The following is a 27,043-nucleotide window of genomic DNA, read 5'->3' on the forward strand; positions in this document are numbered from 1 at the left end:
AGAACTATATGTGGGAGTTGGTAGACCTACTCGTTGGGTAAAAAAACGATTGGGTGCAAGTGTATCTTCCGTAAGAAATTGGATAGGAACAAGGTAAGACTGGTTGTGAAAGGCTATACTTAGAAAGAAGCCATTGAATTTGGTGAGATATTTACACTGGTTGTGAAGCAAGTATTTATGAAATTTGTGTTGGCGTTAGTTGTCTAATATAATATGGAATTAGAACAGTTGGATGTGAAGACTGCCTTTTTACATGGAAAAATAAAAAAATAAATTTATATGGAACGACTTGAAGGGTTCTACGTATAGGGAGTAGAGAGTAAGATTTACAGGTTAAAAAGGTTATTGTACGACTTGAAATAGTCGCCTAGGCAGTGGTATAAAATTTTAAAATTTTTTCATGTTGAGCTAATGATTTATCAGAAGTGAGTCAATCATTATGTATACTTCAGATCACTAAGTGATGAAAAATTCATTATTCTGGTATTATATGTTAATAATATGCTTATTGTCAGCTATAACATATATATTGAAATCACTATATTCAAGTCTCAGTTATCCAAGATATTCAAGATGAAAGATTTGTGTGCTGTAAAAATAATTCTTAGTATCAACTTACATAGAGACAGCTAAAGGACTAGGCCATGGTTGTCTCAGGAAAAATATCTTGAGAAGGTCTTAGTCAAGTTCAGAATTGATAATGCTAAATTGGTTAACACACTCTATGCTACTCACTTTTGACTTATTTGGAGTAATGTCCCACATCAATTGAAGAAAACAATATATGTCTCATTTGCCCTACTCGAATGCGTTAGGTAGTCTTATGTACACCATGGTCTCTACTAGACCTGATATTTCATTTGCATTGGGTGTTGTGAGCAGATACATGTCAAACCCCTGTAAGGAATACTAGGAGGTAGTGAAATGACTACTTCGTTACATTCGAGGTGTGACGGACTACATTTTGACATTCGGTAAATTTGAGGATAAACTAGTAAGTTATGTAGATGTCAATTATATTGGTAACGTGGACAAAAAAAGTTCAAATTCCGGTTACTCGTTCGTGTTAGCGGGTGAGACAATTAGTTAGATTTCAGTCTGTGGTTGCTCTTTCCACAACCAAAGCTGAGTATATGACAATTACAAAAACATTCAAGTAAGCGGTTTGGTTAAGAGGTATGATGAGTAAGTTGGGGCTTCAGTAGGAAGTTGTGCTTGTGCATTGTGACAACAAACGCGTAATTAATTTGGCAAAGAACTTAGTATGATATTCCTGGACTAAATACATGAATGTGTGTCATTACTTTATTTGACAGATGCTAAAAGAAGGCAATTATTCTTAAAAAGATTTACACTAGTGAAAATCTGATGAATATGCTTACTAAGGTGGTTCTTGCAGAGAAGTTTTGGTTTTTATCAACTTCTCTAAGCTTGACAAAGATGGAATGAAGACGGAGTATGCACATTGAGTGATGATGGAGGTATAAAGAAATTTAAAGATGATGATAACAACTTGAAATACTGAAAATGCAAGATTGAAGCCATGGTGGTTATTATTGATTATAGGTTGCCTTCAATTTGATGCAAATACCGAGATTTCAATCAATTGACAATAGCTTCAATCAAATCAAGAAAGTCCTGAATTTTCCAGTTTAGACTTTAGATAGTTTTGGACATATTTGATTGATTGAATATCACGGCTCGATCAATCGGGATAATTTGAAAAAAAAAAAAATCAGTTTGCTCTTTGGACACTTTTCAACATGTTCGATTCAATTGAAAATGAAGTGTCAATCGATCAATGGTTTAATCAATGATCCACATCGGTTTTGTGTAAGTACGTGGTTTTCTTTCTAATTCTCTATGTGGGTTATATAAACTGTGTTTATGTGAGATTAGGGTTATCACCGAGAGTGCAATATGTGAGAGGTATAGAGTGCTAGGGTTTTGAAGGGGGAATTCACTTGTAAAAGAGAGGATTTCGAATATGCAAGTTGTCCATCTCTTTTAACTTTTTGTTCACGGTGGATTTGTTATTGCTTGGTGCCGTGGTTTTGTTCCTAAAAGGTTTTTTCCATGTAAAATCTATGTTTTCTCTATGATTGATTAAAAAATTTATTTCTTTGTTGTTGCATGGTTAATTTGTTTTAAGGTTACTTCCACACCTAATGTGTGGCGGTTGTGTACAACATATTCTTATCTGGAAAAGACATGGGATGTTGGATCATTCGAATGATTACATCATAATGGGGTTGGCATGCAATGTGGATGAACTGAGTGAGAATGTTGACCCCAAAAATAATTTTGGGTCAAGCAGTGGTCAAGTATATGCATCGTTTTACAAGATGGGAAGGGATTTGAAAGAATAATGCCAAAATCATCTATCAAATCAAATGAAAATTCTGTTATATAGGAAAAATAACAAATTGAGTTTTAATTTATACATGCTTTAAGAATATCCAAAGAATATTTGCTTTGACTGAAAATTGGTAAAAAAAATGAACATGTTGAAATCATATCTTTTCTAATATGTTTTCTGATTAGTGCATTGGTTCTTAAATCCTTATAATATATCAAATAGTTCATATTGCACCTCATTACTCACCTCTCACTCAGACAGGTGCACATGAGTGTGGGCGCACTCACGTGCAGGAGCGGTCACGCATGTAAAATGCGAAGTAAGAAACCCCCACTCGATCTCTCTCTATATAAGAGAGGAGTCGGTCGCCCTCCCTCTCACCAAAGCGATACAAGTGCTAAGACCCCAATCATGTCGTCGTCCCTCTCATTTCTTGCAACCACAGCCTCTCCCTTCCATCACCACCATTCCCGCCACCCTCAAAAAGCTGCTCGAGCACCCACTCACTTTTCTCCCTCAGCCTCTGGTGCTGGTACTAATGCTACTAATGCTAGTGGACATGATAATGGTGGCGACAAAGAATCCATTCTGAGGTTGGACAGAAGAAATGTTCTCCTTGGAACGTTGGGAGGTCTGTATGGTACTGCCGCCCTCGGATGTGAGAATACAGCCGTCGCTTCTCCGATTGAACCACCGGACCTATCCAAGTGCCATACCGCCCACGCTGGAGAAGGCGCGGAGAATGTCCAGTGCTGCCCGCCTTACAAAGACAACAGCGAGATCGTCGATTACAAGTTCCCGTCCTCTTCCACGCCACTGCGCATTCGGAAACCCGCACACCTGTTGGATGCTGATGACCTGGCCAAGTACGAGGAAGCCTATAGACGCATGAGAGCTCTCGACCCATCCGACCCTTGGAGCTTAGAACAGCAGGCCAGGGTGCACTGCCAGTACTGCGATGGCGCGTACGACCAGGTGGGGTTCAACGTCCAGCTGCAGGTTCACTTCAGCTGGATATTCCTGCCGTGGCACCGCTACTACATCCACTTCCATGAGGCGATCCTCGGGAAGCTGATCGGTGATGACACATTTGCCCTCCCGTTCTGGAACTGGGATTCGCCGGACGGAATGACGATGCCGAGCTTTTTTGTCAATGACAAGACATCGCCGCTCTACGACGAGAAGCGCAACCCGGATAACCTAAAGAAGGTGCTGGACTATCAATACAGTCACAAAAACTATGAGAACCCGTACACTGACGAGGAGCTGAAGGTGAAGAACCTGTATCAGATGAACAAGACATTTAGGGAGTCTCTGCCGCTGCCGGAGCTGTTCTTGGGAGATCGGGTGAGGGCAGGCGAGGAGGCCTCCATGGGAAAGACGATGGGGCGGATTGAGGCGATACATAACGCGATTCACCTGTTTGTGGGGATGCCCGAGGCCCCGTACCGAGACATGGGCAACTTCTACTCGTCGGGTTACGACCCGCTTTTCTACTGCCACCATTCGAACGTTGACCGGATGTGGCACATTTACAGGCAGAAGCGAGGAAACAAGATAGACTTCAACGATAGCGACTGGCTCAACTCATCGTTCATCTTCTACGACGAGAACAAACAGCTGGTGAAAGTCAAGGTACTGATGCCCAACTCCCCCCTCTCTCCCGCCCGTTCTATGTTTGAAAACTTTGGAAAAATTAAAAAGAGAAATTTACAAAGAACTCCTTAATTAATATGGAATTTACAATATTCCGGTACTTTTTTGCAAAAGGTTTTCAAACACCTACCTCCGTAGTCGGGGTTATTATCGTCCCATTGCCTTCCGTTTCATTTTCTTAACGGGCCAGTTGGGAGTGTGTAGGAACAATGAGCCGGCTGCTTGGATGGGTCCATTATGATGTTTATGTAAAATCCACACTAACTAGTAGGTGGGTCACCTCATGTTAGGCCAAGGGAACAAAATTCACCCCTATCTGTTCTTCAGGTGGACCACATGTTTTGGAACACCATACAAGGCAAATCATCACCCTTCAAATTGTTTCCCTTAGTATGGATCAACTGAATCACGGATGGGCTTCAATTTTAGAACTCAAGCTTAAATATTTGTGGCATCTAATTATTGGAGTAGATTCCATATAATCATTATGGTGGGCCCGTAAAAATTATGGGTAAATGTCTCTTTTCTAACTATTTTCTTTGGTGTGTCTCTTTTAGATTTGGAACTAAATTAGGATTATGCATCTAACTTTTGGAGTAGATGTTAATTTAACATCATTTTGAGCAGGCTAAAAATCAAAGAAACCTGGTGTTGGTAAGGATTATGAAAAAAAAACACCACCGGCATAAACTATGCTCTTGATTTTGACATAGCCACCTCAATCTTTATGTAAGAGATATCGTTGATCATTAGATATTTAGTACCATACGAGGCTGAGAGGTAAAAAAATAAGCTGATATTTGAGGACCCCTCTTTATTTCTACGGGGCCCACTGTGATAATCATATAAAATCACTCCAATAAGTAGATTCTACACAAATATTTAGGTCCTTGTCCAAACTATCATATCCATCCATGATTCATGAGGGATACACTAATAGATACAGTTTGGAGGACATGTGTTGCCTTGCACACTGTTTTCATTCATGTGACCCACCTCCAGGTGGTGGGGTATTTTACATGAACATCAAGGTGGGGGCCACCTGAGCCACCCACACATTTGTTCTCATATGAGGCGATTATTAAAAGTAGTGGAATGATAGCTATATAGAGAGCTATGGTTTTGAAAAACCTTTATGAAAAAGGCACCCCATTGTAAACTACATATTAATTTGGTAGTTTATTGAAAACTCTCCCTAGAAAAAAAACGAAAAAAAAAACACCTGTCAACTGGGCACGAAATAACCAAATTGGTGATGATTTGTTCAAGACTCGGGACTCGGCTAAATTCGACGAGTCTTCAAGAAAACTCCGAAAAACTCGATGCTTTGCGGAATTCTGGACACTGCCCCCACCAAGGCCTACAATAGTTGTACTCTTTAAATACAACTGTGCTCGGTGGTGCCCTTATTTCTGTGAATATAACATCCACTCCTTCCATCAGGTGCACCTTCTCAATTTCACAGCACATCCCAAAATTCAGCCTGATCTGAAACTCAGATGGGCCACAGGATGGATCAGGCTAATTCAATTTCACAGGATATCCCACACTGAGACCCGTTCAAGGTTCAGATCAGGATAATTTTTAGAGTATCTGCCACATTGAAAGGTTGGATCGATCAAATATAAACACTGGTGGGCCTCAAACAAAACCCTAGCGTTGGCCTCTCCTTCCATTGTTCTTTGTAGTCCAGCCTACCTGAGTGTGGACGGGACTGAATTTTAGTAAGTGGATGTAAAATACAAGGGCTATATGAAGTGGATGTCAAAGTCACACACGCAACATGGTGGGCTCCACGGGGCCGGGGAGCTGTGGGTTGCTAGTGTATCACATCTCATGCATATCCCATCACCGGCAGGTCCTCTGAGTATGATGTGTAAATTTTATCCACACCGTCTATACATTTTTGCATATTATTTTACGATATAAGATGAAAAATGATGCTGATCCAAGGCTGAATTGTACCACACAGTGGGGATTAAACATCCAAGCCTATGCGACCTTATGAACATGTTCCGTTGGACTCTAGAAAGCTTCCAACAGTTTGTGTCACCATCACCGCTGCTTCCTGTAGTGTGGTCCAATCGAGTCTTGGATCTGCTTCATTTTTAAGCTTATATTAAAATTACATTTAAAAAAAATGAATGGACGGTGTGGATAAAACCTATATATATCCGGGTGGGCCCTCAGAGACCCTGTCTATGGATGGGCGGGGTATTAATGCCCAATTTGCGTCCGTCATGCTGACCTGTCTGATTTGCAGACCCTGAAGCTCAACGGACGAACAGCCCCAACGTAGCACATGCATGCCGTACTGACAATTATCGGGAGTCGTATTTTCATGGCTTTCATACCTGATCCTCCTATTTCACGCCTTAACCCTGGATTAGGGTAGTTTGTTGCCTGATGACCGCCAAGTGGCACATGATGCAGCCGATCCAGATCGTCCATTTAATGGGCACTTACCATTACTGTCCATTTGTGTGTGCTTACCACCAATGGCCTTGCAATAGTATCTACGTCGAAAATGGCCTTAAAATAGACGGTCAGGATGAATTGTATGCAACAGGAGAATCTGATTATTGGGATTCTCCATAGGTGTGATTTTCAACCACCATCAGTCTTTGAATAGGACACACCATATGGAGGGATCAGATTCACTTCCTGATCAGCCACGTGTCACGTTAAAGGCTACGAACCTCCCTCTTTGTCCAGCAAAAACATAAAATTTTAATGAGAAGGTCTGAAAAAACAATCAGTGTGTAATTACTGATATGTCATAGGATGCACGACATCCAATCCGTCCAACAGATTTGTCCCACCATAAAGGTCATGCTGGTTGAAAATAAAACCATCTCACCTATCCAGTAGTCCACAAATATAACTTCGACCGGATTGTCAGTTGCCCATTATTTTTCATGGTGTGGCCCACATGGTGAGTGAACCAGTCACTGATATTTGATAAGGTATTCATCGTGACCTACGTTTATGCGCTACCGTCCAACTAGTTGTGTGTGTCATTCATGCATTGACTAACAAATGAACGCAACAGGTGGAAGACTGTCTCAATCCGCAGAAACTCCGGTACACCTACCAAGACGTGGAACTTCCATGGGCTGATAGCAGCGTCAAGAAAAAGCTGAAGGCCAAGGCCAAACCCAGATCCAGAGTCTCGTTGGTCCAGGTATCTGAGTTCGGACCCGACCCGAGACCCTTGGATTCGACCATCCGGACCCTTGTGCAGAGGCCCAAGAAGTCCCGAACCAAGAGCGAGAAAGAGGATGAGGTGGAGGTCCTCGTGATCGACGGCATAGAGGTCCCCGACAACGGTCCTGTCACGTTTGAGGTGTACGTGGCAGCGCCTTATGGAGGGGATTTTGTGGGATCTGACCTAGGAGAGTCTGCAGGGAGCTTTGTGAAGCTGCCCCATTTCCACATTCGTAAAAGGGAAGATGCACAGACAAAGAAATTTAGCCTGAAGTTGGGGATATCCAGCTTGTTGGAAGATATTGATGCTGAAGGCTCAGAGAAGGTGGTCGTGAGCTTGGTCCCAAAAGTGGGGGAAGTCACTATTGGTGGGGTCCACATCGATCTTATCAAGACCGATTGGACGGCTTAGATAAGAGAACTTGCGACCGTAGCGGCAGTGGGGTCCACCATCTCACCCCCACTTCCCTTTGATTGCTATAATTATTATAAGATTAAGCTTACGTTAGTAATAAAGAGTTTGATTGAAAGGTTCGAAGACTCAATGAATCGGAATGATTCGGTCCTGAGTCGAGTTGCGAGTTGGCCAAGCGTCAGGAGCAGTCGCCCTTAATATTCAATCACGAACAGTAGCACTGAACAGGATCGAACTTGAGGGAGTTCAATCTGATTCAGACAAGTCGACAATCCACGGTTGATATTACTCCGGTTTCTTAAGGTCGCGTATAGTGTGTATGTGTAGGAGTTTATGGGACCATATGGATGCCCTGCCTACAGTAAGATATGTTGTCTACGTTTACGAATAATAAATATTAGATGAGCCTGTGTGGTGCGTGTTTCTCCTTCAAGCTTTTTATTGGAAATTCAGAACTGTTAGTAATCAAGGCAAATTATAAAAGAAAAATGCTTATTCCAATTCGACCAGTCATGGACTGGCTCAACTCGTTTTCTAGTAAGTTGGGATTTTGAATTTCCGAGGTGCTCGACCAGTCGTGGGATGTGCACGACCGGTAGAGGGTGCCGCTCGATCGGTTGAAGATTCCGTACGACTAATCGAGGTTACACAAATTCGTTTCCAAATTTGATGCGGATTGCGGATTTTGGATACGGTTTTCGGAAGGGTACGAAAAGGGAGTTGCCTAAACTATAAATAGGGGTCCCTAGGGTTTTTTTAGGTATAATGAGAGTTATTCCAAAGTGTAGGCAAAGGATTTTCTCGGTACTTCCAAGGGAGAGGTTAGTATATTGCCTTGTAATTTTCATTTTTCTTAATAGTGAAAGTTTGCATCCGTGGTTTTTTACCCTAGTTTGGAGTTTTTCTACTTATATCTTGTCTTGTGGTTTGTTTTAAATGTTTTGATTCTGTTTCTAGTTTATCGTTTGCGGATGAGACCAGATATTGGATCTCGGTTCACTGCGTTGTTGGCGTGCTTTGCAACAATTGATATCAGAGCTATTGGCCTGGTTCTATTGGAAGCGATGACAGAAGAAGGGAAGATTAGAATTGAGAAGTTTAATGGTTTAAACTTTACCTTTTGAAAGATGCAGATGGAGGATTATCTATATCAGAAAGACCTTTATATTCCTCTATGAGGAAAAAAGAAGAAACCAGAAAAGATGACAGATGATGAATGTTTATAGTAGATCGGAAGACTTTAGGAACGATCCGACTCTCTTTGTCTAAGAGTGTCGCTTTTAATATATCTAAGATGAAAACTATAAAAGAATTAATAGAAGCCCTATCCACCATGTATGAAAAGTCCTCTGCATTCAATAAGGTTCATCTTATGAAACAACTATTAAACATGAAGATGTCAAATGATGGGAGCGTGGTTGAACATCTAAACGAGTTCAATACAGTCACGATCCAGTTAGAATCCGTTGACATTATTTTTTAGGATGAGGTCAAGGCGTTATTGATCTTGTCCAGTTTGCCGGACAGTTGGGATGGTTTGGTGCACTACTAGAAAAAGGGGTAAAGGCTACGGATAAAAACCATAGCTAAAGGCATTTTGCTATGGATCTAGTCCGTAGCACGTCCATAGCTATTGGCAGTGTAGCTAAAGGTCAAAAACCAATAGCTACGGATTACATCTGTAGCAATAGAGATTAGTAGCAATAGATATAGCTAGCTACGGATAACGGCCGTAGTTATAATTTCAGTAGCGAAATATATCTTCGGCAACGGATACGATCCGTAGCTAAAAGTGGGATAAAATCCGTAGCAATATTCTGAAGTTAGCAATAGCTACGGTTTTTAGAACAAGAGTTACGACGAAAATTCGAAGCTATTGTTTTAAAAAATTTTTAAAAAAATTATAATAATGGTGCCTGTTTCCATTGTAAGAACCTGCTGTCTAAGCTAATACAATTAATGCTGATAGGAATAGTACTAAAATGCAATCAGGAAAAAAAATGATGCATTTATTACAAATAGCAATCAAATCATACAATGCATCCCACATTCATATTTCTAAATAAACAATACTTCACTTTGCTCAACCTATCATAAGAAGTGAATAATGTGAAGAACCCAAATAAAAGAGGTTAAGATGCTTATAAAACTCCATGAATAAGATATGATGATATAGTTCCTCCGTCCCATTCAGAAACAAGAATGCAAACAAATGGAGCATGAAAAATCAGGCCGAAATGTGAATATGATATTTTTATTTTATTATTTTTTTTTTTAAAAAAAAAAAAAAACAAACAAACTGAGAAGCCCTTCATCTCCATAGTGATGATGAAACTCAGATATAAATATATGTATATTACAAAAATGTGAGGAAATCTTGACACATGACAAAGTTTTGCACTAAGCTGAGTGAGTCCCTCGTCTAGTTTTTTTCGTCTAAATTACCTTCCTTTAATACTTACTTTTAGCCTCTCATGAGCTTCCTTCACTGTTTTCCCATCTTTCTTTTCCCTCCAGTTATGGCCATCCTTGCAGAAGTATCTCAGTACCTTCCGATCAGAAAGAAAAAGTGATCCACCTGGCAAGGAAAATGAAAACCAATGAGGTTATTATTCATGAAAATGATGCTACACGTAGGCTCCTACCTCCATCTTTGATGCAAGGAAGGTCTGTTAATCATTCACGGGTTGCTGGTTAAGCAACAGTAACGCTGCTCAGCGCTCTGGAGTAGTAGAAGGCCCTATGGAAAATAACGAGAGACTAGTTTTTCAAGCATCATTGCAGGTATTAATGAGAGGTCCTTTTGTTAATTTCTCACTTGTATGATTTGGATGACATTAAATTTGGAAGCTTTGGTTATTATGTGATTTATGTATTGGATTTAGTGGTCAACCAACTCGATTCTGTTTTGTTGAGCATTTCGCTTTTGAGAGTAAAAGGTTCTGCTTTACTTTAGTCCATTTTGGAAAAGAAGCACGTGAAAATTTAGAAAATTCATGCTTGATTTCACATGTTAAACCTCCCATCTTAGATGAGTTACTGGTCGAGACTCTAGAGCCTCAACAAGTGTGGTAGTTTGCTCAGAAGCAGGATGTTGTACATGTGGGGCCCATCATTTGATGATCACAATTCACAGTTGTCCATTTGATGGGCCCCTCTGTTGATGGGTGATGCTCCAAAGTTCTCACAGATTGGAAGATCCTCTAACTTTGGTCTTTGGCCTAGTTTTCGTTGTATGTGGACAACGGAAGATAGTGAATATTACTGACAGCCTGCTTCTGAGCAAACTACCACACTTGTTGGTTTTGAAATTGTAAAAGAATTCAAGTTTCTCATCTTCCATGGCGGCAGGAGGTGAAACTGGTTTCTCACTGTTAGTTCTTAACAATTGTTTATTTGTCCTTGTTGCTGGTGTCTTGTAGTTTACTGGTGTCAAATCTGTTACTGAAACAGAGTTTTCTTGCAGGATCTTGCTCAGCCAAAATTGGAAGCCAGTTTGCCTGATGGTCTCTTGTCTGTTCCTCTCTTAAGGCACCAGGTCTATTTGTCTGTTTTTTTTTTTTTTCAAAAAGGTGCTTGCCATAGAATTTCATTCAACAAAACCATGTACAACCATTTGGGTGGTCCCTTACAAAAAGGACTGGGACCACCTATCGTAAGCTACACAAACAGAAGAAACTGAGCAGGGTGGCCTTGCCCCAGCGAAGATAAACTGGGGCCCACCAAATGAAGGGCGGGAGAGCCAAAGGACAGAGCAAAAAAACCTCAGAAAACAGCTAAGAAATCCGCACCGAGCCGAGGCCCGCCCTATCTAGAACCAATTCCCCACGAGTGCACAGAGGGAGCTCAGAAGCGTCTTCATAAATTCTAGACCGCTGATTGGCGCTAGCCCAACCAGCAAGGCTGTCAGCCATGTTGTTTGCCTCTCTCAGGCAGTGGGAGATAGAAATAGAGCCTGAAGAGCGAAGCGATCTGAATTGGTTCTTCTAGTAGTGGGCGATCCAAGGGCCATCAGCCGGGCTCAGTAGGACCTCCACCATTGAGCGCGAATCGCTTTCCACATCAACTGTAATAAGCCCTTTACTGGAAGAAATCTGAAGCCCATGAATGATAGCTTTGACTTCTGCAAGGAAGCTGGCTCCTTGCCCATACGCCTTGGAGAAGGCAAAGAGGAATTCCCCCTTAGCACCACGACAGATCCCTCCACCGCCTACTGGGCCCAGATTACCTCTTGAGGACCCGTCTACATTGAGCTTCACTCTCCCCTGGGCAGGCCTAGACCACTTCACAAAATAAATGGAGCGGGGATGAGAGGGGCTACCAGTGAGATGGAGATCCAGGACAGCTTCTCTATCAGCCTGGTTTTTACACGGAGAGAGGGGAAACTCATTCAAGAGCAGGGTGAACCACGATCGAATATGGAGGATGGTCTGGTGAACACTGCAGGCGACACCCTCATATCGCTGGGCGTTTCTAGCCTTCCAAATCTCCCAGAGTATCAGGGCTGGGAGAAGACCCCTGATGACGCCCGTTAGAGAGGAGCTGCTGGCCAAGGCCCACCATTGAGAAAGCCTACCCCTGATGGATTGGTTCGGAAGTATAATAACTGAGAGGAGAATAGAGAAATGATGCCATATGAACGAAGTGCAATCTCCTTCAATAAAGAGGTGGTTAAGGGATTCCTCCCTTTGGTTAGGCGGCTCACAGCACACACAGGAGGATGCCATGTGGACCCCTTTGGACTTTACATTTGAGTTGACGAGTATGGCATCGTTCATGATTTTCCAGACAAAAATTTTGATTTTTGGAGGAAGCTGGGGGCGCCACAACCACTTGGCCCATGGCTGGATCTGGCCTTGGATACGAATGAGGATCCTAACTGATCTTATGGAGAAGATACCCGACTTCTCCCTAGCCCAAATCTTCTTGTCTCGCTCCTAGTTAAGTGCCAGGCCTTCTGAAATGATGTGAAGCCAAATGGAGTATGGAAGAACCGGGGGCAGGGGATCCGATAGACCCTCTGGTCCAATAAAGTTTTTTATCTTCAGGCTTCGTAGAGAGGGGGAAGTGATACCTTGAACCTGGTTTCTTAGGGGTCCCAGCCTCGTTTAGTTGTCATCCCAGAAACTACCGCTACCATCCCCCAAAAGCAGGCGAGAGTTCGCGAGCAACATGTCGTGCAAGATCACTAGCTTCTTCCACAAAGGGGAATCAGAATGCTGCTAATTGGAGACTACTCGGATCTCATTTATGCCATATTTGGAACGCATGAATGACCCCCAGAGGCTACACCATGGCTGCAGAAGAAGATGGACTAGGCCCTCTTCAGTCTCAAGGTCGCCGCAATTTCCTTTAAGGAAGGAATGCCCAGCCCTCCCTCTTTGGTAGGGGAGGCAATCTTCGTCCATCTGATCCAATGGAGGTTTTTCTTGCCTTCGGACCACCCCCAGAAGAAGTCGGCGAAGGCGGATTTGATCGTCACTAGGATCCTTTTCGGAACTTTGATTGTCGCTAGCGTATGGATGGGGATGCTTGCAAGGATATGCTTGATGAGAATAGATCTAGCCGCCTGGTTGAGAAACTGGGCCTTCCAACCCGATATGCACTCCAGAATTTTCTCCGCCATGGGCTGAAACAGGGAAACTATGATCTTCCCCTTGGTGAGAGGGACACCGAGGAAAGAGAACGAAGACGGCGTGCTAGAAAACCCAGTAATCCTTTCTATAGCTCGGACCCTGCTCATGGTCATTTTGGCGGACGCAATGAGGCTGCTTTTAGCCTTGTTTATCTTGAGACCCGAGATACTATTGAATTTTTCCAGAAATGACATCAAGTTTCTGATAGAGGAACAACTTCCGTTGATGAAGATTGTTGTGTCATCGGCGAATAGAAGGTGAGAGATGACCTGGGCTCCTCTCCTGGTTTCAAAGGGCTGACATAAGTTGGAAGTGATCAGATTCCTAATGTCCCGACTGAGGATGTCCACGACAAGGATAAAGAGACTAGGAGAGAGAGGGTCTCCCTGGCGGAGGCCTCTCTCCGATTTGAAGAAGCCCGCTGACTCCCCGTTGAAAAGGACCGAGAACCAGGGCCCTGCCCAGCATTTTTCTACCAGCGAGATCCAGGATTGGTCAAAGCCGAATCGGAGGAGAACATCTTTTAGAAAGGACCAGCTTACCCGGTCATAAGCCTTTTCGAGATCAATTTTGAAGATGATATTACTGCCTCTGGTCTTCCTATCAATGTCTCAAAGGATCTCTTGAGCCAAGGCAACACTGTCCGCAATAGAGCGACCCTTCACAAAGGCCATTTGCTCTTCGAAAATTAGCCTTGGCAGGATAGTGCTGAGCCTAGCTGCAATGACCTTAGAGAAGATCTTGTATACGCAATTACAGAGGCTTATAGGGTGAAAATTAGAAAAGGACTGTGGGGCTTTACATTTAGGGATTAAACATAATAGAGAGGCAGAAAAGGCCCGTGGAAGCGTACCTCCCTAGAATAGGAAATTGACTGATTTATACAGATCCGGCGCCACGATGCTCTAGCAGGACTGAAAGAAGGCTCCAGCGAATCCATCTGGGCCAGGTGCCCCGTCCAATGGCAGCGCAGGGACCGCAAATTTTACTTCCTCCAAAGAAACCAGAGCCATGAGGGAAGCATTGTCCTCTTGGGAGACCAGGGGAGGGATGATGTTGATGAATTCCCCTACCGGCGATACTGGATCAGCTGTGAACAGGGTCTTGAAGTAGTCAGTAGCAGCTAATTTCATCTGGGACTGATCTGAGATCGTTGAGGCATCCTGAAGCACAATCTGCCTGATATGGGCTCTTCTAAGTCGGTCAGTAGTGGAGGCGTGGAAGAATTTGGAGTTTCTATCCCCCTCTTTTAACCATCTGTTTCTGGATTTTTGCTTCCAAAACAACTCCTCGAGGAGCTCAAGACGGGACAAATTAGCTTTTTCCTTGTTAAGGCTTGACAAGATGAGTGGAGTGGGCGAGGAGATGGCCGATTTTTCAAGCTTATCCAATTGTTCTGCAGACGTTCTGATCTGCTTAAAGATGTTGCCAAAGGAATCCTTGTTCCACTTTTTCAATGCAGACTTGGTGTTGCTCATCTTGACAAGGAGGTGAACCATCGGGTTGATGAAGGTCTCGGCTTGCCAAGCTTCAGCTACCACCTGCTGGAAGCTGTCGTGCTGTGTCCACATTCTCTGGAATCGAAACAGCTTTGGGGAAGATTGGGAGGCTAACAGGTTTAATAGGAGGAGGGGGGAGTGGTCCGAGTGGAGTCTGGAAAGATGTTGAACGCAAAAAGAAGGGAAGGTTTGCAGCCAGGAGTGGGAGCAGAGTGCACAGTCGAGCCTGGCCCATTTTTTGCTTGAACCTGACCTGTTGTTACACCAAGTGAAAGCGCTTCCCGAGAAGCCTACATCGATCAGGTTTGCTTGATTGATAGCCTCTATAAAGTCGGAAGAGCTGGGACCAACCAATAAGTTCCCACCAATCCTCTCAAATTACGCCGTGACCGTGTTAAAGTCCCCACAGAGCACCCACGGATCCGAGCTAACCCTAGATTGATTGACCAGTTCAGCCTATAAATTTCTCCTTCGTAAATACGAGCATTTAGCGTAGAGACAAGTGAATAGCAAAGGCTACACTAAATGGGGCACTCGGACTCTGAAGGAGATACATTGCTCTGAGGACGAAGGGGATTCAACCAAGATTGTAGCATGGTGGAAAATCCAAATTTTACCCCCTGACGTAGCATTGGATAAGGAGCAATGAAATCTGAGCTTGAGGCCTGTGGGAACCCGCCTGGAGTCTGGTAACATAGGCTTTAAGAGGATGAGCATTGCAGGATGATGGGTGGAGATTAGATGTTTCATGTGCCTGACTGAGGGGGAAATTGCCTATTCCCCTCACATTCCAGAGGAGGACTTCATCCATTAGAGATGCTTCTGGAGATGATGGCCCTATTGTACTTGCTTCTCTTCTTTCCTCGTCAGGATTTTAGGTAGCTGTTCAAAGGCCTTTCATCTGAGAAATCTGCAGTTTCTTCTTCCAATTCCCTACCCGCCTCAGAATCTGGGTGATCAACTGACTCCTCTTGGTCACTCAGGAGGCTGTCTGTTCCGGAATTATGGTCTGACTGGTCATCTGTTACATTTGGAGGGGTGTTTTCAGATGGTTGGTGGGGATTGAGGTAGGAGCTGTTGTTGAAGTACGGGGAAAGGTCAATATGAATTTGGCCAGTGTCAAGAGGGACCGCACCCGTTAGGGGAGGGGAGGCAAACCTGTGACAAGCGATGACATGAGTTTTAGAATGGGGTGAGTGGTCTGTGGACTCAACATCTGCTTGCTTCGGACGAGTTGTCTAATGGGAGGGTGTTGGACTATTTGAGTTGTGGAAGGGGAGGCGAGCGAGTTGGTGACAATTAGCAAGCAGGTTGATGCGGAGCTTAGCAGGGGTACTCTGCCGAGCAGACTGTCTGATTTGCATTTGAGAGGAACTTTGGTTGTAGGGCTCTGCGGCTGTGGTTGGAGTAGGCTGGTTGGCGGGCTCTTGTTCACTCCCTAAGTGCAGGGTTGTGATGTAGTAATAAACTCGGTGAGACCGAGGTCGAATCCTAAGGGACTGATACTTGTATGTTACCTAAAACTAGGTAGAAATAGAACTAGCCTAAGATGAAATCTAAATCGAATATAAAGTGATGAATAATAGTGAGAGATTAATCTAAAACTTAAGAGAAATCAGAGATAGGAAACTAGGGATTCAGAGGATCCACTTGTAGAGATCAGAGAGATCTTATGCCTGCATCAGAAACTTAACTGGACTTAGAGTCCATCTTCATCCAGTTGAAGGTGTAACCATGGAAATCAAGACTGAACCTCCTTTGATATAGTTTCCAAGAGATGAAAGGTGTATGAATTAGAATGGATTCTATCACCAAACCATGCCCAGGAGACAAAGTAAACAACAGAATTAAACTAATTACCAACCAATCAACAATGTATGAAGGTTAGGAAGGGTACCGTCATCCGACCATGCCCATGAGACGATGGTGAACAACAGGGCTTCCTGACATCATGTACATAAAAGGAAAGGAACATGCTCAAAGCTATCGCAGACCTATTGTAATTTCAGTCACAATAGACCATTAAAAACTAAAAACATTCTCATTAATCAAACTATAATCAAAGTAGTTCAAATAATATAAATCAAAGTCATAAAATCCCTCTCATCACACTACAAGCTTCACCTCTTAGCCCTAGCTAAGAGGTTTAGCCTGTCATAGATATGCTAAAATCTCATAAAAAGGAAAATAAAAGAAAAAGGGAAGAACCAATGGAAGGAAGATAGCTCCACGTCCAGGCCGCTCCACTTCTCTCTCTCTCCACGTCTTTGGCCTTCACGGCTGCCCCAGATAATCTCCTCCCTCTCTCTCATGTTTACAACCTCCTTTTATAGCTGCTGAAAGGCTGGAGTTGGTGGCAGAGTCACAGTAGGAAACGGAGTGCAACTTTTCGCAGCCAAGTTTCAGTGTCTCAAAACTTACCACTTTTCTCGCTCAATTTTCAAAAAAACATCGTCCCTTAGGACGGTTTTGAGTGCTTTACATGATGGACGGTCAGATTTACCATATGATGAAAGATGGTGGGCCACAACCGCTTGAAACTCTGGATTTTTGCAGATGTGCGAAAGTTTTTGCACCTCTTCGCTGTCGTGATCGGTAGGCCCCACAGAGGTATTTTCAGGAAAATCCACACCGTCCATTGGATTCAGGATGAAATTTCAATTAAAAATGGATGGTTTTGAACGTCTATTGACGCGGCCCATAGAAGAAATCACGCCAAAAATTGTTTTGAACGTTGTAGGACCGCCTGTTTGTGGCCTCTGTATCACGCACATGTGTACGCATGAGTGTAAAATTTCAACAAGATTTTGTAGTATTCGAGGCCGTCTACATGATAAACGGATCAGATTGGTCGGATAGGCCATGGGTGGGGCCCTTCCGCAAAATGGACTCTCGCCAGATACGAAATAGGGACGTGGAAGCTTCCGTTGTGACGTTAGTGGGGCCCACTTTGGTCTTATTTTGACAAATCCAAGCCGCTTATTGAACTCCCCTCAAAAAACCAGTTAGGAAAGAGTATTTTTGGCTATACTTTGATGCGGCCCACGTAATCTTTAAAGCCACCGTCCGTTTTGTTTTTGAATGGTTATAATCCCATCCTCTTTGTTTCATCAAATATTGTCACCTAGGACTTGGTAAAATAGGCCTTGGAAATCTAATGGACGGTTTGGATTGTCCATTGGGACAATGTATGGGCCCCACAACAGCAACCAAGCGTCCGTTTCTTGGCCGCTGTTTTACAAAAAATGGAAATTTCTATTTTCGCATGAAGAGTCGGTCAACACCGACTTTAACCAAGTCAGTCGGTCCGATGCACAGCAAATAAGTGTACACTGTGTACGCACACGTGCACTTACAGGGCCCCCTGTGATGTTTCTCAGAAATCCAATCCATCCATTCATTTTATTGCCCCATTTAAGGTGTTAAATCCAAAGTTGAGGCAGTTCCAGATATCAGGTGGGCCCCAAAACGAGATTTTATGGGCTGATCCGTCCATTGGGCCACTTCTACAATGATTCAATGGTTGAAATTTTACATGTACAGTTAATTTATGGTCCTCAGGCCATGTATAAAATTTCGAGCTGAATGGATGGTGGGAACCCCATGATCTTGCATTCTGAATGATTTTCGGGCCACTTGAGCTTCAGTTTCCCGATTTTCTCGGATCTCTGACGTGTAATTCCATCGATCTTAGTCCCCTGGAGTCTATCCCTTGCCTTTGGTGTCTTCAGAGCATTAAATCCATGGTTTAAGCACCTTTTTTCAGTCCATGCTCGTAAATACACTCTGCATCACAAACACTATTAAATCGGGCCATTGAACGGTATCATGCTTGTAAATCCAGGCAATAATTGGGCCTGATATGCAATATTTGACAATCAACACAACCCCCAACCAGCATTTTGCTAGTCCCAAGCAAAGTATGCGAAAGATAAGTTAAAAAATACAGGATAATTTCTATGTACTCGAGTGATATTTTGAAAAGCGATTCAGATACAAGAAATCCAAGATTCATGAATGTTGGACATTGTTTTCTCCTGAACTCAAGCCCACAGTAATTTCACAGTCAACTTAAAGTAGTAATCCATCAATTAGAAAAAAATTCTAAACATTAGGATCCCTGAGTATATAGTCTAGTCTCGACTTATCAACACTAAGATTCAATTCATTATTTCATGATATCATTGGTAACCACAAGAGCATTCAGGACACCCAAAACCTAAACTAAAACATGCCTCATAGATCATTCTTTTTCTTTCTTTTAGCCTTTAATTTTTCTATTAAAAGGAGCACCAAGGAAGGGAATCAAGTACTTACCTATAGGGAGTAAACCTATGGTGAAGACTGTACACCCAACCCTTTTCATATATGTCCATGGGGAATTAAATCTACACCTATAGGGAGAAAACCTATGGTAAAGATTATTTGCCCAACCATTTCCAAAGGCATCTGTTTTTTTTTTCGCTAGGTATTTTCTTTTTCTTCAATTGATCATGACAGACAAATTTTCCAGGCTGGTTCCTTTCATGTTTAATGATTACCAAGTCAATCCTTCGATATTGAACTGAAACCTTACTGTGTAAGCGAGATGCGACATGTGAAATCGTGACTCAATTCATGTTTAAAACTTCTAATCATGAATTAACAATTCAGACTTAAATGTGAAATCTACTAGATAATTGAATCCAAGAGTCATAAATGACCAACATCATGTAGCTTAAGATTCTAAGTCAAAGATGCCCGTCAAAATCACCTTGAATTCAAAAGAAATCCAAAAAAATTTAAAAATTTTCACAATTTTTACTCAAAACTAAGAAAATACTGATTAGGTAACCTAATCTCCCACCCCTAACCTAAAATCTACATTGTCCTCAATGTAAACGATATGAGCATGCAATGCACATGAAACAACGAAAGTAAATGAGAAGTGATGGGAAGATAGTACTTGGATAACGAATCGAGAGACTTCCCAAAGATATCAGAGCAGGTTAGCACAAGAGAGAAACCAACAAAAGCAAACGATCCTAAAACAACGTATCAAGCAAACTAACCTAACAGCATAAAGCCGTCTATCCTAAAACAGCATAAACCAAACTACCCTAGTCCTATGAAAGCAGAAAAAAACCACTCGATCATGTCGCAAGGTTCCTCTTTCGGCCAGTATCGTGATAAGTTTCTCAGTAAGTTTCTCAACGGGATCATCCAAAAGCCCTTTTTGCAATAGGCTTGGATGCCCTGGAGCTTGACTTTTCAGAGAAACTTATGTACCTCATTAAAATTTTGCTGTTGATTCGCTTGAGGTATCCAAAGTATATATAATTCACCTGTGTCAGAAAAAGTTGCAAAGTTAGTATCCCATGATGAATCAGAGACTACAGGTAGATCAAATTGAGAAAAATTTTCAGGAAGTGGTGTAGTCTCAACACATTCCGAAGTAGCAGACTTCGGTTCAATTTTCAGCTCCTCCTCCCTTAATGGTAAACATTCAGGATCTGTGGAAGAAGGGGCTTCAGAGTAAGGGTTCTCTCGATCAATGATGACTACCGAGATGTTGTCTTGTAAGGCATTCACTATGTCTCTTATCATGAGATCATTTGAATCTGTAAAATGTATCAAGAAATCATCCAAAGAGTTGGAAAATTCAGTTGAGCGTGACTTATGTTTTACATTAGAGCTCGTAATGATCTGCCCAAGGAATCCTTCGTCTTTAAAGGTAAACGGAGGTGTGCTCTCTTGCTCTAGCCCTGCACAGACAGATTGAGGGTCAGTATACGAAGCATTGATGTGCGGGCTCTGTTCATTGATACTACTCAGAGGAGGCATTGAATCGTTAACATTCAATAGTTCAGATGGTAGCCTCAACTGGGTGGTTTCAAATTTTAGAGTCATATTGAGTAACTCGTCCATCTCTCCAATCATATCATCATTCAATTTAGGGGAGTGGTCCAAATATATTTCACAAGAGACAGAAGGGTCGGTTGTAATGAGCTCATCCACTTTTAGATCAGACATGTCAGGTGAGTGGAGTAGGTTCTTTTGACTGATTACTTCGTATACTTCTTGATCACTGATCTGGACCATACTTGAGATTGATTCTAGGGGAATTTCGGCTGAACATTCATGATCATCATCACAATACATATCATCGTCTAATTTCGTGCAGTGCACACTTGGGATGGGATCGCTTTCCTCACATTCTATTCCTAAATTCGGTTGAGGTTCGAATAAACTAACCTCCACCTCATCACTGAGATCCTGTGTGTCATGTAAGGAAGGTGTGTCATCATCATTGTATTTGAAAGATATCCACATCTCTTGACCATTCCTTGGAACCGTCATCGAGATCGATTCATCGGGAAATTGAACCATATGTTCATTAATGGACTCCAACTCATTTGTAATTCCAGAGTTCTTCAAAAGCGAGTTAGGATCACTTTCCTCGCATTGTATTTTTGGAATGAATTATGGTTGGAATGAATGAGCCTCCTCTGCCTTATTAAGGCGCGAATTAAGCGCCTCTAATGATTTTCTAATTTCTACAAGACATGCCATGTTACGCTGAAATGAATCCTCTTGGATTGTTTCTGGTTGGGTCTCAAAGGTAGCGTATCCAAGAGAATACTCATTATAATATGTTGTTGGTTCATTTTTCCAATTTTGATGTTTCCACTAGTTATAGTTATACTGATCATACATGAGAGAATATGATGGTTGGTAATAATCCTCATTCCCATAATTACGATCATATACGACCCTATTAACCGATGGAACATAACATTCTAGTCGGTTCTCAATATCGGTTCTCGATGGAGAGAAATCTTGAGGTATATGTTGAATTCTACAACCCTCAGGCATTCCCCAATATCTCCTATCCATCTCAACGTATGCACGTACCCACGCTTCCATGGTAGAACCCTAACTCTGAGTCTAATCCTAAAGGAAAAATCCTACAGCAATATAAAAAGTAAGTAGAGGAGAGGTTAGAAAGAAGTTACCAGATTGGAGTTCCTATGTTAAAATCCTGCAAAAGGAAATAAAAGAAATTAGTTTCTAAAAACAGAAAATAAAAAATAAAAAAAAAATCCTAGAATTAGAAAGTTTCTAAAAATAAAAATAGAAAGTTTCTAAAAAGGGAAATTTTTTTTCTAAAACTAGAAAATAGAAAGTTACTTAAAGGAAGAATCTAAATCTGAAATTAGAAAATAGAAAATTTCTAAAAAAGAAAGCCTAGAATTAGAAAATTTCTAAAAAATAAAACCCTAATTCTAAAAATAGAAAAAGTAGAAAATTTAGAAAGGGATTACTAAATTAGAAGTTTATGTCAGGATCCTACAAGACAGAAAAACATGTTAATTTCTAAAAATAAAATAAAAAAACTTTAACCTAAAGTTAGTAAAATCCTAATCTTAACCTAATTCTAAAACTAATTAATTCCAGAAAACGTAACCGTCAGTCCCCTGCAACGGCGCCAAAAACTTGTTCACTCCCCAAGTGCAGGGTTGTGATGTAGTAATAAACTCGGTGAGACCGAGGTCGAATCCCAAGGGACTGATACTTGTACGTTACCTGAAACTAGGTAGAAATAGAACTAGCCTAAGATGAAATCTAAATCGAATATAAAGTGATGAATAATGGTGAGAGATTAATCTAAAACTTAAAAGAAATCAGAGATAGGAAACTAGGAATTTAGAGGATCCACTTGTAGAGATCAGAGAGATCTTATGCCTGCATCAGAAACTCAACTAGACTTAGAGTCCATCTTTATCCAGTTGAAAGTGTAACCATGGAAATCAAGACTGAACCTCCTTTGATATAGTTTTCAAGAGATGAAAGGTGTATGAATTAGAATGGATTCTATCACCAAACCATGCCCAGGAGACAAAGTAAACAACAGAATTAAACTAATTACCAACCAATCAACAATATATGAAGGTTAGGAAGGGTACCGTAATCCGACCATGCCCATGAGACAATGGTGAACAACAGGGCTTCCTGACGTCATGCACATAAAAGGAAAGGAATATGCTCAAAGCTATTGCAGACCTATTGTAATTTCAGTCACAACAGACCATTAAAAACTAAAAACATTCTCATTAATCAAACTATAATCAAAGTAGTTCAAATAATATAAATCAAAGTCATAAAATCCCTCCCATCACACTACAAACTTCACCTTTTAGCCCTAGCTAAGAGGTTTAGCCTATCATAGACATGCTAAAATCTCATAAAAAGGAAAATAAAAGAAAAACAGAAGAACCAATGGAAGGAAAATAGCTCCACGTCCAGGCCGCTCCACTTCTCTCTCTCTCCACGTCTCTGGCCTTCACGGCGGCCCCAGATCATCTCCTCCCTCTCTCTCATGTTTACAACCTCCTTTTATAGCTGTTGGAAGGCTGGAGTCGGTGGCAGAGTCGCAGCAGGAAATAAAGTGTAACTTTTCGCAGCCAAGTTTCAGTGTCTCAAAACTTACCACTTTCCTCGCTCAATTCTCAAAGAAACACCGTCCCTTAGGACGTTTTTGAGTGCTCTACATGATGGACGGTTCAGATTTACCATATGATGAAAGATGGTGGGCCACAATCGCCTGAAAATCCAGATTTTTGCGGATGTGTGAAAGCTTCGCACCTCTTCGCTGTCGTGATCGGTGGGCCCCACAGAGGTATTTTTGAGAAAATCCACACCGTCCATTGGATTCAGGACAAAATTTCAGTAAAAAATGAATGGTTTTGAACGTCCATTGACGCAGCCCAGAGAAGAAATCACACCAAAAATCGTTTTGAGCGTCGTAGGACTGCCTGTTTATGGCCTCTGTATCGCGCACATGTGCAAGCATGGGTGTAAAATTTCAGCAAGGTTTTGTAGTATTCGAGGTCGTCTACATGATGAACGGATCAGATTGGTCAGACAGGCCATGGGTGGGGTCCACAAACTTCCGCAAAATGGACTCTCGCTGGATGCTAAATAGGGACGCGTAAGCTTCCGTTGTGATGTTGGTGGGGCCCACGTTAGTGTTATTTTGACAAATCCAAGCCATTCATTGAACTCCCCTCGAAAAACCAGTCAGGAAAGAGTATTTTTGGCTATACTTTGATGCGGCCCACGTAATCTTTAAAGCCACCGTTCGTTTTGTGTTTGAATGGTTATAATCCCATCCTCTTTGTTTCATCAAATATTGTCACCTAGGACTTAGTAACATAGGCCTTGGAAATCTAATGGACGGTTTGGATTGTCCATTGGGACAATGTATGGGCCCCACAACAGCAACCGAGCGTTCGTTTCTCGGCCACTGTTTTACAAAAAATGGAAATTTCTATTTTCGCGTGAAGAGTCGGTCAACACCGACTTTAACCAAGTCAGTCGGTTCGGTGCACAGCAAATAAGTGTGCACTGTGTACGCACATGTGCACAGACAGGGCCCCCTGTGATGTTTCTCAGAAATCCAATCCATCCATTCATTTTGTTGCCCCATTTAAGGTGTTGAATTCTAATTTGAGGCAGTTCCAGATATCAGGTGGGCCCCAAAACGAGATTTTATGGGCTGATCAGTCCATTGGGCCACTTCTACAATGATCCAATGGTTGAATTTTACATGTACGGTTAATTTATGGTCCTCAGGCCATGTATAAAATTTCGAGCTGAATAGATGGTGGGAACCCCGTGATTTTGTATTCTGAATGATTTTCAGGCCACTTGAGCTTCAGTTTCCCGATTTTCTCAGATCTCTGGCGTGTAATTCCATCGATCTTGGTCCCCTGGAGTCCGTCCCTTGCCTTTGGTGTCATCAGAGCGTTAAATCTATGGTTTAAGCACCCTTTTTCAGTCCATGCTCGTAAATACACTCTGCATCACAAACACGATTAAATCGGGCCATTGAACGGTATCATGCTTGTAAATCCAGGCAATAATTGGGTCTGATATGCAATATTTGACCCTCAACAGCTCTGCTACATGAATTGTTGTAGGCTGCAATGGGTTATGGCCTTGATGGGAGCAGAACTCACGTTGCAGACTACAAGTCTCCTCAGATAACTGAACATGGGTATGATGTAGGGGCGGGTCCGGCTGTCTGATGATCTCCGTATTTCTTGAAGGCCATGCAATCGCCAGGGGATCAGCCGTGGTTGGGATCACTGATCCTTGAGAGGATCCTGATTCTGGATTAGCTGACAGGGTAGGACCTGGAACTGTCTGCGGGGCATTAAGTCGAACAGTTGAAGGGTGGTCAGGATTTTCTCCCCTGTTTTGGTGGAAGGCTGTTAGAACCCAATTTTTGGTGTTGAGTTTATTAAGGGGTGGATCCTTGGGAGGGGGTTGGGATGGGTAATTGGGATGGGTAGGTGGATCTGAAATCACATCCTGGAACTTTTAGCCTGGCAAAAATAGGGTATTCTTCCTTTCCTGCTTTCAAATTAACCACTTTAAAGATATCTCTTCCTGGCCTCAATCTGAGTTTTACCCTTGCAAACACTTGGAAGATGCCGAGTCTAGCCGCAGAGTCCACTTGAATGACCTTCCCGAAGTGTTGGGCGATGTCGATGATTGTAGCTTCAAATCAGGCATGGGTTGGTATTCCATATAATCTGACCCAGGTCCCACTGTAGCCCGTCACAGAGGTTGGATTCCAGGCAACAACTCTCTCAAACCCCATTGACGAGAGCAGGTCTGCATTGGATGAGAAATCTACTAGCTCCTCCGAAGATTTAAACTGCAAGAGAAAGGAGTTGGGAGATAACCTCGTACGTCGACCGTCAAAGATGCAAATCTGGAATTTCTAAAGACCCTGATTAGTTGAATGATTGGGGTAGATGGGTCTGTGGCGAATCCGACTAGTGCATTACCCAAGTTCCGTCTCCGGAACGCTACCGTAGCTTCATCTGTGATCACCGTATCTAGTTCACTATCTTTATGAGGCTGTTGTGGGGGTCTGGAGGGAGGGGTGCTTTTCAGCACAGAGCTGTATGCATTTGGGTTTTGGTAGGTGTTGAAGTGAACCGGTTGGAGGTTGGGGTTCTGCTGTCTTCTTGACTTGGAGATCGTAGCTTGGACAGTAACCACCCTCCCATCAATACGCTTCCCATTCAAGACTCCAATGGCTACCCTAGCTTTGTCTTCATAGAGGAAGGAGACAAACACAAATCCCCTGGGTTTAACGGTTCCAGGGAATGTTGGTATGGAGATGCTTTGCACTTTGCCATATCTCCCAAAGATCCTATTAATATCAACCCTAGAGCAATCAAAGGGGAGATTACCTATAAAAACCATGAAACCCGGTGCGGCATGGGCACCGGACGAACTCTGTTTAGGGAGGGAACCGCGTTCCTCCCCTGCCCGTCTCATCACAGATTTCCTTCCCGTTCTAGGTTAGGATTTTCGCACTTCTGGATGAGGATCCAAATCAATACACTTGATCGGGCACTTATTCCTAGAAGTTGGTTAGCTAACAGGCTTACGGATGGTCTGTTTGTCTGTTTGAGCTGCAGTTCCACTGCACGCAGTTCTTTTGTTTGTTACTTCAATTTTAGGGCGTGAGAATGAAAACGTCCTATAAGCGCACATGAACACATGCATAACACTGGTGGCAAACAAAAAGAAGAGAAAAATCAGTATATGGAAAATGACACAAAAGCATATCCATTTTCAGTGATTTAACTATTGAAAACATAGTGCAATGAAAGGGGGTTCAATGCATACTATCTTCTTGACGGTGAGGATTTGGATTGTAGCATGCAAGAACAGCCACAGCTGCTTCCCTGTATGCCAACCTCAGCTTTAACTCCTCTGGAATTTCAGTACCATCTTCCTGACGGGTTTCAAACATACCCTTTTGTTGCAAGTGGGTAGATTGAGAACATGTGTACATAGTTGAATTAGTGAGACACTATAATTATCCATGTAAGTGGGAAAGAAACAAAACAAAACACCTACCCTCTTCAAGGCTTCCAATAGTTCTTCTCGTCCAATGTGGTCTAAATCCTTCCTGGCAGTTAAAATTCCAGGTTCATTCCTGCCAATCAGTTGCAAGATGGTTAAAAAAAAAAATCTCCTGATGAGAAAATAGAAACAATTCATTAGGAAGTAACTAAAATATATTTTGCAGCTCTGCTCCAGTGAAATCCGCGGTAAGATCTGCAATTTCTAGTAGAAGGATCTCCTTTTCTTCCTCTGACTAGAAAAAAATACAAAGCAGATGGACCATAGGAGAAGGTAGCTTTTATGATAAGGTCCAATAACTAAGGGACCAAAAATAAGACAAAAATAAGAATTGAGGAAC

The 27,043-nt window shown here is 42.3% G+C and overlaps 2 protein-coding genes across 2 annotated transcripts; one reads left to right on the forward strand and one right to left on the reverse strand.

Moving 5' to 3' along the window:
• The first annotated feature begins 2,682 nt into the window (after positions 1–2,682).
• LOC131242217 (polyphenol oxidase, chloroplastic-like) lies at positions 2,683–8,070 on the forward strand. Its single transcript, XM_058240732.1, has 2 exons — positions 2,683–3,994; positions 7,068–8,070. Exons 1-2 carry the CDS (start codon positions 2,771–2,773, stop codon positions 7,632–7,634), a joined length of 1,791 nt encoding a protein of 596 aa, XP_058096715.1. The 5' UTR covers positions 2,683–2,770; the 3' UTR covers positions 7,635–8,070.
• A 7,568-nt stretch (positions 8,071–15,638) lies between these two features.
• LOC131241989 (serine/arginine-rich splicing factor SC35-like) lies at positions 15,639–26,109 on the reverse strand. The gene is made up of 3 exons (XM_058240344.1): positions 25,611–26,109; positions 24,770–25,115; positions 15,639–15,930 (listed from the first exon to the last, which is right to left on the reverse strand). The coding sequence occupies exons 1-3, from the start codon at positions 26,107–26,109 to the stop codon at positions 15,639–15,641; spliced, it is 1,137 nt and encodes a 378-aa protein (XP_058096327.1).
• Positions 26,110–27,043: the final 934 nt, after the last annotated feature.

Source organism: Magnolia sinica, chromosome 4 (genome assembly GCF_029962835.1).
Source record: "Magnolia sinica isolate HGM2019 chromosome 4, MsV1, whole genome shotgun sequence".
Classification (NCBI taxonomy): Eukaryota; Viridiplantae; Streptophyta; class Magnoliopsida; order Magnoliales; family Magnoliaceae; genus Magnolia; species Magnolia sinica.

What these genes read in the sequence shown, in the direction of transcription:
- LOC131241989 (XM_058240344.1), bottom strand. Translation starts at nt 26,109, where the DNA reads ATGAGACGGGCAGGGGAGGAACGCGGTTCCCTCCCTAAACAGAGTTCG. An exon ending in GTTCCGGAGACGGAACTTGG is followed by an intron (nt 25,116 to 25,610) that starts GTAATGCACTAG and finishes ATGTGATTTCAG; the next exon opens with ATCCACCTACCCATCCCAAT. An exon ending in ACTTGTAGTCTGCAACGTGA is followed by an intron (nt 15,931 to 24,769) that starts GTTCTGCTCCCA and finishes CGCTTGTCACAG; the next exon opens with GTTTGCCTCCCCTCCCCTAA.
- LOC131242217 (XM_058240732.1), top strand. Translation starts at nt 2,771, where the DNA reads ATGTCGTCGTCCCTCTCATTTCTTGCAACCACAGCCTCTCCCTTCCAT. An exon ending in AACAGCTGGTGAAAGTCAAG is followed by an intron (nt 3,995 to 7,067) that starts GTACTGATGCCC and finishes TGAACGCAACAG; the next exon opens with GTGGAAGACTGTCTCAATCC.